Source organism: Stylophora pistillata, chromosome 3 (genome assembly GCF_964205215.1).
Source record: "Stylophora pistillata chromosome 3, jaStyPist1.2, whole genome shotgun sequence".
Taxonomy (NCBI): Eukaryota; Metazoa; Cnidaria; class Anthozoa; order Scleractinia; family Pocilloporidae; genus Stylophora; species Stylophora pistillata.
The window spans coordinates 34471898-34486857 of NC_142521.1; the positions used below are offsets into that span (position 1 = coordinate 34471898).

Genomic DNA, 14960 nt, shown 5'->3' on the forward strand with positions numbered 1-14960 from the left:
TTAATTTGGAATGGTTAAACTATCAACTTGTTTTTCTTAGACTTAAACTTTTCAAACTCTTCGTTGCTTCAATAGCAAGCCATGCCACTGTTCCGCTGCGACCTTAAACTCACTCTACTTATCATTGCATTGTTGAAATATATACAAATTAATCGAATGGAGCCTTACACTGCTGTAAAAAGTAAAATGTTTGATAAATCCGAGCTTTCGCCGATCAACGGCATCATCAGCGATAAGAAAATATTCCGGGAGCGCTATATTATATATATGTGTGTAAAAAGACGGTATGTGGTGAAGTGTGTGAAAGACGTGACTATGTGTGAAAGCTGTAGAAATAAACCGTGAATGGAACATAATAAAAGCTGTAATAATGGACCGTCTAAACAAAGGGTGTAAAAGATATCTAGCGCTCCCGGAATATTATCTTATCCCCGATGATGCCGTTGATCGGCGAAAGCTCAGATTTATGAAACATTTTACTTTTTACAGCAGTATAAGGCTTCATTCGATTAATTTGTATTTATTTTAAATGTTTACCAATTGGTAAATCTCTTTTTTCAGTCAGTTATCTTTTTGAAATATGAATTTCATCAAATAATTACGGAAGCTTCTGAATTGGATTACTCATATATATCTTTCATGTTTAATTTTTCTTTTGTTTCTTCTTGGTTTTAGAATTCATGTTTACTGATTAGGGTTGAAAACACAAATTCAGAGAATTGTGACATTGTTAATTTTTAATCTCATCCTCTGTAAGACAGACGTTGTGCACTCCACTATTTAGATGCAGACGTTCTTTGTTTTCTTGGATTTAGTTTATCGAGACGTTAAGAGAAAAATCGTTAATTTAAAGTTGAGCGATATCGCGTGGTTAATAAAGTGGTTAATTTTTAATGGCATCTTTTCTATGACAGATGTTGGGCCGCCCACCCCCTGTCTTGTTGGATCTAGTTTATTGAGATTCCACTAGCAATATCTTTAGTTTTAGCTTCTCTATCGAAGCAGTAACTTCAGTATTTTTTATCTTGCTATATAGGACCTCTTTAGCCGGATTACACAAAACGCTGTTTAGTCCTATTCGGCGTCTCTACTCGAATTTCGCAAGCTCCTGTGAAGGATCTGAAAAGTGCTTCACATACGGTAGGTACACTCTGAGGATCTATATTATTGTGAAAAGTTTCCAACGGTAATGGTGCGCTGACTTTGGCTGCACCAGCCAGCGAGTATTCCTTAAAATCTTCATTGTCTTATTACCCGCGTTTTGGCAATAAAATGATAAATCCCAATCTAAGCCTTTAGCATTGAGTTTATTTCAATCAAATATTTGTTACTTCATTATTTCATTAGAAAACCATGCTGCTGTGTTATTCTGTCCTGTTCATCGTCATATGGCACGTACAGCTAAGCCAAGCCAGTGAGCAGTGCCGTCGCTCCACATATTCAGAGTATGGTCACCATCTTTCCGGTCACGTTGTTTCAACTCAAAAAACTTCCACTATTAGTGAGTGTGTGATGATCTGTTCGAGCGAGTCTCGCTGCAAGAGTTTGAACTTCCGTATAAAAGATAAGTCATGTGATTTGAATGATGCAAACAAACATGCTCACCCAAGCGATTTTGGTCCGAAGGAAGGATCAGTTTATATGAATAAGGTATGACCTTGACGAATTCTATAAAAAGAAAATGAAAGTGTGATTTGTCCCTCTAGCTCAGCCTTTTCTCCAAACTTTGGAGAAAAATTCGCTTTCGTTTAGGCCTCTTTGCTTCGTGATGACGACCAACTAGTAAATATATAGTCTCCTAAATAGCCGACAATATCGTAGTTTATTTATAAGAATCATTTGTGTTATCGACTAACCGTAGTGTTTGGATGGTTGCTAGTTAAAATACGACGTGGCCCATAGAGTTTCTAAATTTGTAATAATGAAATAAAGTAAACAGAAAAGGACATGCATAAAACAAATGAAAAATGAGAAGCTCAAGCATTCTGGCCAGTAACTATCTATAACATATGATCTACAGGTTGATGAATTCAAGTCTTGCTCGGAAATTCTCAATAAGTGGCCTGATGCGGAAAGCGGCTACTACTGGATAGATATTGGGAGTAGAAAGGAAGACGTCTACTGTGATATGGAAAAACATGGTAGGTACAAAAGGATAAAATCGAAAGCAATAAGTCAATTTCAAAAAGAATAAGAAAGATGGTGAAGTTTTGAGCTCGGTAAAGAAATAGAGAAAGATCTTGTTCGTTTTTTCATGAGCGTGAGACAAAGGAAAACTTTTGAGTTCCCATTAGAAATCCAACCCAGTGAGTAAATTGTTTAGAAAAATATCAAATTCTGCCTCTGATGAGAAAGAATAGGTATACGCTATTTTGCTGCTTTTTCTCATCAGCAGTGTTCTTTTGGTTGTAATAAAGGGTAATGCAGTGAGGTTGAACCATCTCTTTCATAACGAACGGCCAGCCTCGGTTCCTTTTCAATCTCCCGTATCCGATATTTAAGCTTTAGTTGTCTCGCATATGTATATGTATTTCAATTGAACTTTTTTCTCTTCTCTTAGTACAAGAAATGTTTTCAGCGAGGCTACCTTCAAACTTCTTAAGCTTAAAGTAGTGAAAGTTCTTGTTAATTTTCTTGGAGAATTTATCACCGAGGATGCGTCCTTTCTGTATACTTGCTACAGTTTTCTTAGCTGAGGTTTATACTTACCGAACAAAGACAACGAAAAGGCTAATTTGAAGACATCAATTACATTATAAAGGACATTTGACTACACGAGCAACAACATACTTTATTTTGTCATTCGCCAGGCGGTGGATGGACCTTAGTTGCGGGTATCAGCTCAAAAAACAACGATCATCTTCAAAGCGTATCCAATAACTGCATCAACGACTCGCTGTGTGTTCCCTTTACTGACCAGGATCAAGGTAGAAAACTGAGCGACAGTGACATACATGAGTTAGCTAGGACAGAAGGTAAATTTGAGAAAAATGCATTACAATAAGAAAAATGAGAGTAATATTAATAGGTAGAAAATATATTCTTTTTTGCATGTCAGTCAAATGTACATGTAATTTTATGTCTTCCTAGGGACCTTTAGGGTCGATGTGCTAAAAAGTGATCGCACCCTCTCGCATACAGTATTTTATCAGGTAAATGACTAATACCTATTCATTTACTTTTTTATTCAACCATCTATTCTTTTTAATTCACTTTTCATTTACTAATCTATAGAACGATAGAATGATCAGTATTTTTTTATCAATCCTCTGGTCATGCGCATCACAAAAATCTATTTCATTGTAATGCAAACATGTCATAAGGGCGTGATTATAGCTTCATAGAATGTTGGCTCCACTTCGCGAGGAAAGATTAAAAAGGTTGTCCACGTTGACATCGGCTGCAGGCACGTTCGTGGCTGAGCATACCGATGCGGGAAAGGCAGATCCACGGGAAGTATCTACAGAGAAAGGTGGTGTCAGGAGTGAAGGTGGAGGCGGCGCGGGCTTTCCTCCTCTGACGCTTGTCTTTAAGTACCTCACGTCTATCCTTCTCAAATTGAGCAGTGGCTTGGCTGATTGTGTGGCACCAGGTACCACGGTCTGTAGCCAGGTCAGGCCACTCTTTGTGATCGATGTTGCAGGTGCTGAGTGACTTCTTTAGGCTGTCCTTGAACCTCTTCTTTGGAGCCCCTCTCTCACGATGTCCGGTTGAGAGTTCACCATATATGACAATCTTAGCTAGGCGGTGGTCTTCCATTCGGGAAACATGACCAGCCCATCGGAGCTGGTGCTTCAGGATCATAGCTTCAATACTGAGAATCTCGGCCTGCTCCAGGACTTCGACATTGGTGTTGAAGTCACACCAGTGGATGTTGAGGATGGTGCGCGGGCAACGCTGATGGAGGCGCTCGAGTAGGCAGATGTGGCTACGGTAAGTTACCCATGTCTCAGAGCCGTAGAGAAGGGTGATGAGAACGACAGCCCTGTAGACGCGGATCTTTGTTTTTGCTTTTCAGGCTCTTGTTGTTCCAGACTCGTTTGCATAGTCTGGCGAAAGAACTATATGCCTTTGCCAGTCTGTTGTCTATTTCCTTGTCCATCTTAGCGTCAGATGAGATGGTGCAGCCCAAGTAGGTAAACTGCTGGATTGATTTCAGTTCTGTGTCGCCTATGCTGATGCGGGGAGGGCGGTATTCTACCTGAGGGGCAGGCTGGTGAAGGACCTCTGTCATTTTAGGCTGACCTTAAGGCCAAACAGCTGCGAGCCATCCGTAAACAATGATGTAATGGGCTGAATAGCTCGATCAGTGTGAGTACCAAGGGCAGCGTCGTCCGCTAAGAGAAGATCTCGTATGAGCCTCACCTGAGTCTTTGTGTGAGCACGGAGTCGCCGTAGATTGAATAGACTACTATCCAGACGGTACCTGATGTACACCCCTTCGTCAACATCCAAGTCCACAGTAATGAATAAAGGCTGATAGTTTCTAAAGAAACTGTTTGGGGCTGCGTCGGTGGGGTTAACCAAACAAATTGAATACATCAACAAAGTTGAAAAGGTAAATTGGCCACTGCTACGATTATAAAACCTGACGTTTCGAGCGTTAGCCCTTCGTCGGAGCGAATAGAGGAATTTTGGGTTTTGTGTGCTTTGAAAGGCAGAAAAAGAGCTACGTGATTGGTGAGAACATGGCAACGAGAAATACTCGAATAAATTAGTGGAATGAAAAGCGTTCGTTGATACCTGTGGGATTTAGACAGCCGGTTTGAAAGATGAGCTTTTGTTCAAGAGTTTTCTGGCTTTCCGTGCTACCTAAGTCTAAGGAAAGACCGCAGATTGCCATGTGTTGCTTAGAATGGTTAGGTAAATTAAAATGTCTAGCGACTGGTTTCGATGTGTCCTTGTCATTCCTCTCCACGTCGCGAAGGTGTTCTCGGCCTCGGTCACCTAGTATTCTGCATGTTTCGCCGATGTAAATCTTTTTGGAATAAGTGCAAGTTATACAATAGATTAAATTGGCGGAGGTGCACGTGAAGTGATCAGTGATCTTAATGGAGCGTTTAGGTCCCGATATTTTATCAGTGTTGTGAATGAAAGGACACGTTTTTCATCGTGCACGAGCTCATTTAAAAGTGCCTGGTTGGTCATTAGTCTGAAAAGAACTTCTGACCAAAAAATCTCCTATGTTTTTATCGCGTTTGAATGAAATGAGCGGAGGCTGCGAAAAGGCAGTGCTTGTCTCTGGATCGTTTGGAAGTAACTTAGAGTTTTTAAGAATGATGGATTTAACTGAGTGGTTGTCAGGGTGAAACGTGAGAGTGAATGGAATGCGGTCGGAATCTTCCTCTTGTGACGTTTGTAGTGCTGAATGTCGATCAATAAGTTGGGCGTGGTGGTAACCCGCTTGAACGACAGAATCAGGGTAACCACGTTTATCGAAAGACTGGCACATTGACTCTGATTTGTGGTGGAAATCAGAGTCATCACTACATAAAGGACAAAGACTTTGAAACTGAGAAAAAGGAATGGAATTCTTAACGTGAGATGGATGCGAAGACGAATACATCAAGTAATTATGAGAGTCTGTAGGTTTGTAATACACACTAGTGCATAAACCGTTGCCTTCAATTGAAACTTTGATGTCTAAAAAGGATAAGGCATTGTCAGGAATTTCCCAGGTGTATTTCAGAGCCGGGTGAAAAGAATTGACTGCGGTTATGAATTGAGTCAGCTCCTCTCTGGTAAAGGAGGTGGCGCCGATACAGTCGTCGCTGTAACGACCGTAGAGTTCAGGTATAAAGCCGTTGTATTGGCTGAAAAATTGGTGTTCGACAAAACCTAAAAAAAGATTGGTATAGCTAGGTCCCATTTTGGTACCCATGGCTACACCATTGGTTTGTTTGAAAAAGTTGTCCCCGAATGAAAAACAATTGAGTGTGAGCACTAGTTCGGCTGAGCGTAGTAGTGTTTTAGATTTAGGTTCCTCAACAGTACCTTGATCAAATAATTGTTTAAGGGCCAGAAGACCTTCGCCATTAGGAATGACAGTGTAAAGAGACGCAATATCCATGGTGAAGAGAAGTTTGTTTTGGCCAAGGAAATTAAAGGCGCGAAAAATTTGAAGAGCTTGTAGGCTGTCTTTCATATACAATGGTAAATTTTTGACGATGGGAGCCATAATTTTGTCTAGATAGCTGGAGATAAGTTCGGAAGGGCAACTGCAAGCCGAGACAATGGGCCAACCCGGGTTTTTAGGTTTGTGAATTTTAGGTAAAAATTAGTCCACAGTAACTTGCTTGAGCATCATGCTGAAGAATATGCTGAAGAGGGTCGGTGCCAGGACACAATCCTGCTTCACGCCGTTGGAGATAGGAAAGGGTTCGTAAAGGTCACCATTGAGTCTGACCTGGCCGCGTTGGTTCTCATGGAGCTGGATAACAATCTGTAGAAATCTGGGGGACAGTCAAGACGTTTGAGAATAAGCCATAGACCAGACCTACTCGCACTGTCAAAGGCTTTTGTAAAGTCAACAAAAGTGACATAGAGTCCTTTTTTTTGTTCACGGCACTTTTCCTGGAGTTGGCGGAGGACAAACACCATGTCCATCGTGCCTCTATTGGCTCTGAAGCCACACCAGATCTCGGCGATATTTTCTTCGGCGATGGTTGGTACGAGCCTGTAAAGCAGGATCCTGGCAAGTATTTTGCCAGCGACGGAGAGTAGTGTGATGCCAAGGTAATTGGAGCACTCAGACTTTACACCCTTGTTCTTGTACAGTATTATGATAGTAGCATCACGAAGATCTTGTGGCAGCTTGCCCTGCTCCTAGCAACAGACGAGGAGAACGTGAAGTTTGTTAAGGAGCGCCGGACCCCCATTCTTCCAGATCTCTGGTGGAATGCCGTCAGCTCCTGCTTCTTTGCGACTCGTGAGTTGATTTATGACTACATTCAGTTTATCAAGGGTGGGTTGTTCATCGAGCTCCTCTTTGAGTGAGAGTTGAGGAACACGATCAATGGGAGAGGCCTGCACAGTGGGGTTAGCACTGAGGAGGGTTTGGAAGTGTTCGGACCGGTGAGCGAGGATGCTGATGTTATCAGCGCCTCGTAAAGACCTCTATAGTCACCCGCGTCAGCACACAGCTTAGTTTTCATACATAGCCAGGTGGTCCCACCAATCGTTCTTTATCCCTCTGAGTCTGCGCTGTCGAGCACTACATGCACATCGAAAGTTAGCCCTCACCTCAGGACAGGTCGGTTGTGCTAGGTGGGCTTGATGAGCTGCCCTCTTATTTGCTAGTAAGTCCTGGATCTCCGTTTCATTTTCATCAAACCAGTACTGGTTCTTCTTCTTTGAGTGCCAAAGAACTTCTTCAGATTTTTTCAGGATGGTCGATTTCAGGTTCTCCCATAGGTTGTCAGGGGTGAGGTCAACAGCTTGGGGGAGTTCGTCAAGTTTCAGCAGCAGGTGTGCCTGGAACTTGGCTTTCACCTCCTCACGGCACAGACTGCTGACGTTAAGTTTCTTCACAGGGATACCTATCTTCCTTGGTTTGGGTTTGAACTACAGTTTGAGCTTGCAGCGTACCAAACGGTGGTCAGTGTGGCACTCAGCACGGAGCATCACTCTAGTGTGTAGAACGTCTTTCAGGTCTCTCCGGTGCACGAGCACGTAGTCAAGTAGATGCCAGTGTTTTGAACGAGGGTGCATCCAGGTTGGTTTTAGGCTGTCTTTTTGTTGGAAGACTGTGTTGTACAGAGATCGAGCAAGAGGCGCCCGTTGTTGTTACAGTTTCCAATGCCGTGTCTTCCGAGGACTCCTTTCCAAGCTCCGGAGTCCTTTCCAAGTCTTGCATTAAAGTCGCCAGCAATGAGGACCTTGGCGACTGAGCCTTCCATAGCTGACGAGCCCCACCTGCCCGGAGCAAGCCTGGTTATACTGCACCAGGCACCCGCAGTCATCCTTTCCTTTTAGTTGGAAATCCAGGGGGCACCACGAAGAGGTTGGAGTAGGACTCGAGGTCTGCGCCACTCAGAGGATGTCTTAGGCCCAGCCATGATGCTCAACCATAACCGGCATCCAGTGACTATGTGGACCTCCATTTGCCCCCCAAATGGGGCTTCATAGAATACTTTATGTTTAAACATAAAGGTAACAGCTAAAGGATAATACATGGGTGCGCGTAGAAATGGAATTTCTCTTTGAGTGTTGAACTTGATAGCTTGTGACAGAGCGTAACAAACGAATGAGATAGCAAGTAAATCTGGAAAGAGACATATCGTACCGACAAGCATCCATGTATTACATTGTGCGATGAGGTTCAAGATAAAAAAAAAAAAATGTGTTGAGTCGTTGCGAAATCAAACTAATGGCTTGGCTTTCAACTCACAACATTTTCAGTCATCGACTTTTTCCGTACTGTTGGAAGAAATTAGCTCAGGCACACGTCCAAATCGGGCGGTTGCAAATCTTCCAGTTGTCCTTTTCGTTCTTAACCGCGAGAAATACCATTGCCAAGGCAGAGTGACTTTTGGACTTTCTTTTGCTTTTTTGCTTTTTTCTTTTTTTGTATTCTTCCGCATTCAGAAAATTCTGAACGCAATTGTAAGTGAGTGATACGAACTTGTCAGTGTTGTTAGCAGCCAAAATCGAAAAAAAATTTGGAAAACAACATTAAATTAAAAATGCTGAAGCCATTCATTCATCAACTTGATAGATTGGCGCGAAGGCAAGTGACGTGTAAGCAGCTGACTGACCATATCAAACTCAGTCAAAAATCATTGTAATTTTACAATTGCGCTCCTACGGCTTTTCTCCTTCGGCTTTTCTCTTTTTCCCCTTTCCTTTTCTTTTCTTTTCTTGAAGTTCTTGTAAAGCTCCACTGTTTAATAAATTATTTATAAAATCGTCATGCTTGTACCATAACATAGTCTTTCTTTCTTTTTCTTTTTAAGATACCCAGTGGACCAAACAAATTCGACTCAGCATGCCGCCAGGGAAAGCAAGTTACTTAGTTATTTTGTGCTTGTTTAACTTGGCTGCTGTATTTCAAGCAGCAACCCTAATGGACATTCCTAGAGTAGAGAGGAGGCCACTTTAACGAAGCTTTTAGTTGTTTACTAAAATAAGAGAACGTGATGACTTCAACAGAATGAGTTTGGCGCCCGCTGCACACAGAGTTGGTCAACCGATATGGCCAAAGCTTGATTCATTAGGTCCATTGATAAGAGATCTTGACACCACGTGCATGTTGCCCATCTTAACTTGCGATAAAGTGATGCTATCAATGTCAGCGTTCAGTCATGCAGCAAGTAAATCTGAAACCACAAACTATGTTGGATTCTGGGGACTTTCTCAGGACAACATGGCTCAACAGTCTGAATTTGTTTCTCAGCCTAGGACCCAGAAGGATTAGATGAACGTGAAAAATATTTTCTTCTTTGATTTCAGTTGTCCACGAATTATCATATCACATTCCCATCCCTACTATTGGGAGACTAACAACTGCACAAGCACTGCCGTGGGATATCGCATTTCTCCCGGGTGTCCAAGTGGTGAGTAAAGATTTATTAAAAACATTTAAAAAAGAAAAAACCGGTTAGACTTGTGGAAGTTTGCCGATCTTGTATTTACATAATAATTTCCGAATAAAACCACATCTTTCATCCCGGTGGAACAGACGATAGCCCAGAGCGGAGAATCCTTTTGGGGTATCCTATTTTTTTAGTCTTGCAGGTATCCGCAGGGACAAAGGGCATCTTCTAAGGCTTTAAGAACAGCCAAACTAAAAGCCAAGAAAGCGTGACAAGCACCTGAGGAAGTAGCATCTGCTTTTAAGTTTGATTCTGAATTGCTGGAAGGATGTGCAAGTTTCTTTTGCGTCAATTTTAGGGTGAAGTTGAGCGTTCACTTGAAAATTGCTGAATTTGGCTTATTGACCTCAGAAAATGAATCATAATTTATCAAAATGCAATTATGAGCCTGCTTATTTTTAATAGATAACCAGTCTTACACTCATCCTGCTATTTTATCTTTTTTTCCCTTTTAGTTTTTGATGGACATGATAACGGTGAGTGCAATAATACCAACTGGTTGTCGTCCAAGTACGGTGAGTACTAATCTCCAAAACTAATTGAAAGCAAGTGATGATGTATATTCTTTTAAGGGTGCTTTCTTGGCTCCTTCGACTTCTTTTTGTAAAAAAAAACAAAAACAAAAACAAACACGAAACAAGACATCAAATCGAGAAAGAAGACACCAGATCGGGTTTTTTAACACTGGCTGAGTTAGCTTTGGTCTCTTTGATCAGTTTTTTTTTCATTTATAAATTTGTTTTATTTTTTGCCTTTTTTTGTTTTTGTTGTTGGTTTTGTTTTGTTTTAATTTAGCGTTAAAAAGATCGACATAGCACAGGGCTAGGATGGGAAGGGAAGGAATCGCAGGGCACTTAATTAAAAACTTAAATATGGGAAAATGCCTTTGTAAATTGCTAATAACTCCTCTCCACTATTTCCATTCTTTTGTATGACATGATGACCGTAAATTTTTTGCGGCACCCCTGTAAAATGAAGCAATGCCATTGCCTGCCTTTGGAAGATGTTAATGTATCACTCATTCTGATTGTGTAGGGAGAGCTCCATTCAGTTATTGTTTTTAAGTATTCAATGGTTAACTGATATCATTTGAAGGTTGATATGCGCAAGGTTCGGTTGATATGCGCAAGGTATGGCATTGAAGAATCAAAGGTCAGACTTGAGACAGCTGTGTTGCTTAGCAAAGGTCTTACTTGATAGTTATTCATTTCATCCCTAACAGCCGACGAACGGGCACTATATGGCCACCCATGCCCTGAGGAGCCAGACCATGACAGTCGTGGGATATATAGAAACCGTACAGGAAGGCTGTACGTCAAGTAAACAGTTCACAGAACAAAGAATCTTTAATATAAAATTGAAACTCACTGTAATTAACACCACCATACTAGAAATCAATTATTCCTCACTCGGAGCTCAGAAAGACTAAACCCCTTTCCTCAAATCATTATTTTAAAAACTCAATTCCAATTCTAGTAAACAACTTCTGCGGGAATGTCGATTGAAGTTAAAATTGGCAGAGTAATAGTTTATGTCCAGAAAAGATGTGGTCCAACGAAGCCTTAAGCTTGTAAGAAGTAAAGTAAATAAATAACTAAACAGTTACCTCTTTTTATTGTTTTTTTCGTCAAGATCCGCTTCATACGCATGAACTTAAAGGGTCTATGGATCAACCGAAAAGATGTATTTATAATAATCAACACTTGTTATAATTACTTTCGGATTTAAATGTTGACTCCTGAATCTATTGGTGATTTTAATCGGTACACTATCTGTTAAAAAAATTACACAAAAAATATCAGTAAAAACGGTTTTAACTGCTAATGATGCAACATAATTAGAATCGATACCTTTCAAATTACAACCGAATCAGTATGATTTCCCCGCTCAAAACGAGAGTCTACAAGTTCTTTTCTTGCACGGCTACCACCTGCCCATGGTAAGGTGCAGTGAAGCTCGCATCCGAGTATGTGTACACCATGAGTTTGCACCTAAGATTCCTATCGCAAACAAATGGAATTTTCAAAGTACATGTTTGCACATTACCCTCACCCTTCCCTTCTACTTTCGTATCGGCCATATTTTTTTCTGGCAATGCAGTTGGCCGCACATGCTAAGAGTATCATCTTCTGCAGTTTGTCGCACGGTCTTAACACAAATTTTTTGCAGCTTGATGAGTAACTATTTTAAAAATTTGTAAGTATGGGGTTAGGCTGCGCATGCTTGCTAAAGCGCAGAAGAGCGCACCATGCCGAAAACAGCAGGCCGCATGTATTATGATTGATTACTGATTCACACCCAAAGGATTTTGGTCAGAGGAAAGGTTCGGTTGATATGCGCAAGGTATGGCATTGAAGAATCATATAGAAGGAAAAAAATGACGATTATCTCTCAATATATCTCGAAGCATCTTGATAATTATTTCTTAATTCAATGATATTATGTAAACAACAAAAACTCTGTCCACACTATCCGTTTGGGTTTAAAAAGGAAGCTACTAATTTCCGCTTAGAATAATGAAATTTTAAGAGCTCTTAATTGTGTGATCATAATTGACAAATTCGGCTTTGTTCGCCAAATAAAGAAATGATTTTATTGTTGAATACAACGTCGTCTTACGTTTTGACTTTTCAGTAGTACTTAAAAGAGTATTTCCAAGCATTATTTTGTTGCATTAGCGAACTCAAGGAAAGTTATAATGGCTACTCTTGAGGTTGTTAGGAATAAACAATGAACTGCTTCGTTATTTTAATTGACAAATTATAAATCGTCGTCTGGGCTCACTGATCTTTTGTAAAAAGAATGTCTTAAGCATGGCAAGTTTAAAGACATTGTAAAGTATACTGTTAGACACCTAAATTATGAATATTGGATCTGTTCCTGAAAAAAGTCCAGTGTGGTATTTAAATAAAAGGTGTAAAATAGTGGTTTTAAAAAGAAAAAACCTCAACGTCGAAATGCAATTTTTGTTTTCACTTTCTTGCTTATATCCGCTTTAGTTCTTTATCGATAAATTGAACATAGGGAAAACTGGTACATGAGCCTAACATACCTGCAATCTTCTAATCCATCCACCCACTGACAGAAACCCTGCAAGTTTCTGCAAATACAATCAACGCCACTTCCTCGCTAGTTTCGATAACAAAAACGGTTCATTGATTTGGAATACACTCAAACCGCATTGGCCGGATGTGCTTAGTTGAAAACATCTTTTGGGCTTCCTATTTTCCAATAATTCGTGCCTGTTCCTTTGAATATGTTTTATTTTGTCCTTTTTAAGGTCATAGAATCGCATTGCTGCAAAACAAACCTTTCAGCTAAGGTTTTCTTTTTTTTTTTTTTTTTTTTTTCTATCAAGCTGCACCCATTCCTGAATCTATTTTTTCTTCTATCATTAAATTTTTCACGGAGACTTTCACATTCAACCCTATTCGAAAACCTTTCTACACTTTCTTTGTGCAATGGTGGGGATAAATATAGAATTTTTCAAGCCCGGAGAGAAACATGACATAAGATAGAATTTGAATTAACAAAATAAATAATTAAGGAGAGGAAAGTACGTGACAATTGTAGATTGTTCAATAAAGCACTCCATATCATCTCCATATACGTAGTGACTCCAATAGCGCTAGGCAGCTGAGACTTGAAAATAGTGAATAAAAATAAAAAAACAAGCAAGCAAACCGGAAAAGTAGCCTACACGCTGTTAGAAAAATTGCACTGTCACGGAAAGAAAGACACAAGGCTAATTATTACTACAGGTTCCGTTTGTCTATTTGTCTGTCTATCTGTCTATTTTCTGTCTATTTCTTGTTGTTTTCCGTTGAAGATAATGGATCATTTATCAATCAGTCACCTGAAATGGGAATGCATATGGTTAAATTACCAACTTGTTTTTCTTAGAATTAAACTTTTAAAACTCTTCGTTGCTTCAATAGCCAGCCATAGCCACTGTCACGCTACGACCTTAAACTCGCTCTACTTGTCTGGAAGGCAGTTCTCTTTGACAAGAATATTCGATTTGACCGAAAACGTGTTGCTATTTCGGTTTTTGTTAAAGTGCACATGACTCGAAATTTTACCCTTACATTAAAAAATATATGTTAAGAGAAGTACTTCAGCGAAAAAACGTAAGTCACAACGTTTCAAGAACACATTTTAAAATGGGATTAAAGTTGGCATTTTTTCTGCAAAATATGGGACAAGAGCCTGGGAACGAATCATAGAGCTGTCACGTCATCGGTTGTGTTGGAAATGTTGTTCCCAGTGACCAAGCCGTTGTTTTGAGTTATTCTACTTGTCGTTTACGAGCTAAATATGTCGGAAACCGATCACAGCGATCAAGGGTTCTCTTGTACATCACCTGAGGATGATGTAGAATCGTTCTCAAGTTCTGAAGAAGTCAGTCCAGGTATCAAGGGCGAGATAGTCGCTTACCAAGACGAACATTGGCGAACTCCGATGAGAGTGACAGCAACGGACAAGAAGAGGAATGACGAGGATGAAGATGGCTTATCTTCTGCCACTTAATCGCGAAGATTTGAGAAAACGGAACCCACCAGTACGTGATAAGGGTGTCTTACCTTGTTCTAATGTACCCCGTTTGTATACGCTAAAGCTAAAACGAAACATGATGGTGAAATTACAACCAACCTTAGGGATGCTCTTGCATCCGGCCTTTCAACTGCACTCGGAAAATTAGCTTTTATTTTTTTTTACTTGAGAACGAGATAAGCTCACCATGGTTTTATCTTTCATCAGGTGTTCCTTTATCCAGTGCAGTGATGCTATGCTGGTATCAGCTCGCAAGTTTAGGTGCTGCATGGAGGTGGACTCTGCACGTGGAAAACTTACATTTGATGGAAGTATTGAACGGATATCGTGCATCACACATACCGGAGACAATTGGCACCGTTACTTCGGGACAGAAATGGGAAAACGTGCCGCCGCAGAAATGGCATCTCAGAAAACGAGTGAATACAATTTGTTTACATAACAGCAAGATGTACAATTGGTAAATAATTTTCTGTCAGCCTCTGTATTCAAGACTGTCCTGGATCTTTCTTGTCTATATGCAATACAAATCATGTTGATTTTCTCACAGTAAATTATGTCTTCAAACCTTTATCGCAGATTTCTTAGAGCTACGGCCTACAGGTGGCTGGTTCGATGGATCTTCAGCTACTTGGGCTGGGAGAATAATAGGCCTTTGCCAGCATGTGTCAACCACAATATCAGATCTAAATATGGGTCCCACAGCGCAACTGGATAGACATCAGCAGAAGAAAGGAACTGAGATGTAATCATTATTTTCCTATTATTTTCAATAGAATTTTACAAATAAATTTAAATTGAGTTGCTCCACAA

The 14960-nt window shown here is 40.4% G+C and overlaps 1 protein-coding gene across 3 annotated transcripts; it reads left to right on the forward strand.

The window, feature by feature from the left end:
- The first annotated feature begins 914 nt into the window (after positions 1–914).
- LOC148735777 (uncharacterized) lies at positions 915–14960 on the forward strand. Of its 3 annotated transcripts, none has more exons than XM_088752030.1 (10): positions 915–1140; positions 1348–1650; positions 2021–2141; positions 2811–2975; positions 3091–3152; positions 8955–9001; positions 9451–9554; positions 10049–10069; positions 10816–14607; positions 14727–14960. In XM_088752030.1, the coding sequence occupies exons 2-9, from the start codon at positions 1354–1356 to the stop codon at positions 10914–10916; spliced, it is 918 nt and encodes a 305-aa protein (XP_088608156.1). In that variant the 5' UTR covers positions 915–1140; positions 1348–1353; the 3' UTR covers positions 10917–14607; positions 14727–14960. The 3 variants fall into 3 exon arrangements, with proteins under 3 accessions (XP_088608156.1, XP_088608157.1, XP_088608155.1); XM_088752029.1 differs by having other exon boundaries at positions 921–1140; positions 10049–10108; XM_088752031.1 differs by lacking the exon at positions 14727–14960 and having other exon boundaries at positions 917–1140; positions 9451–9892; positions 10049–10108; positions 10816–10894.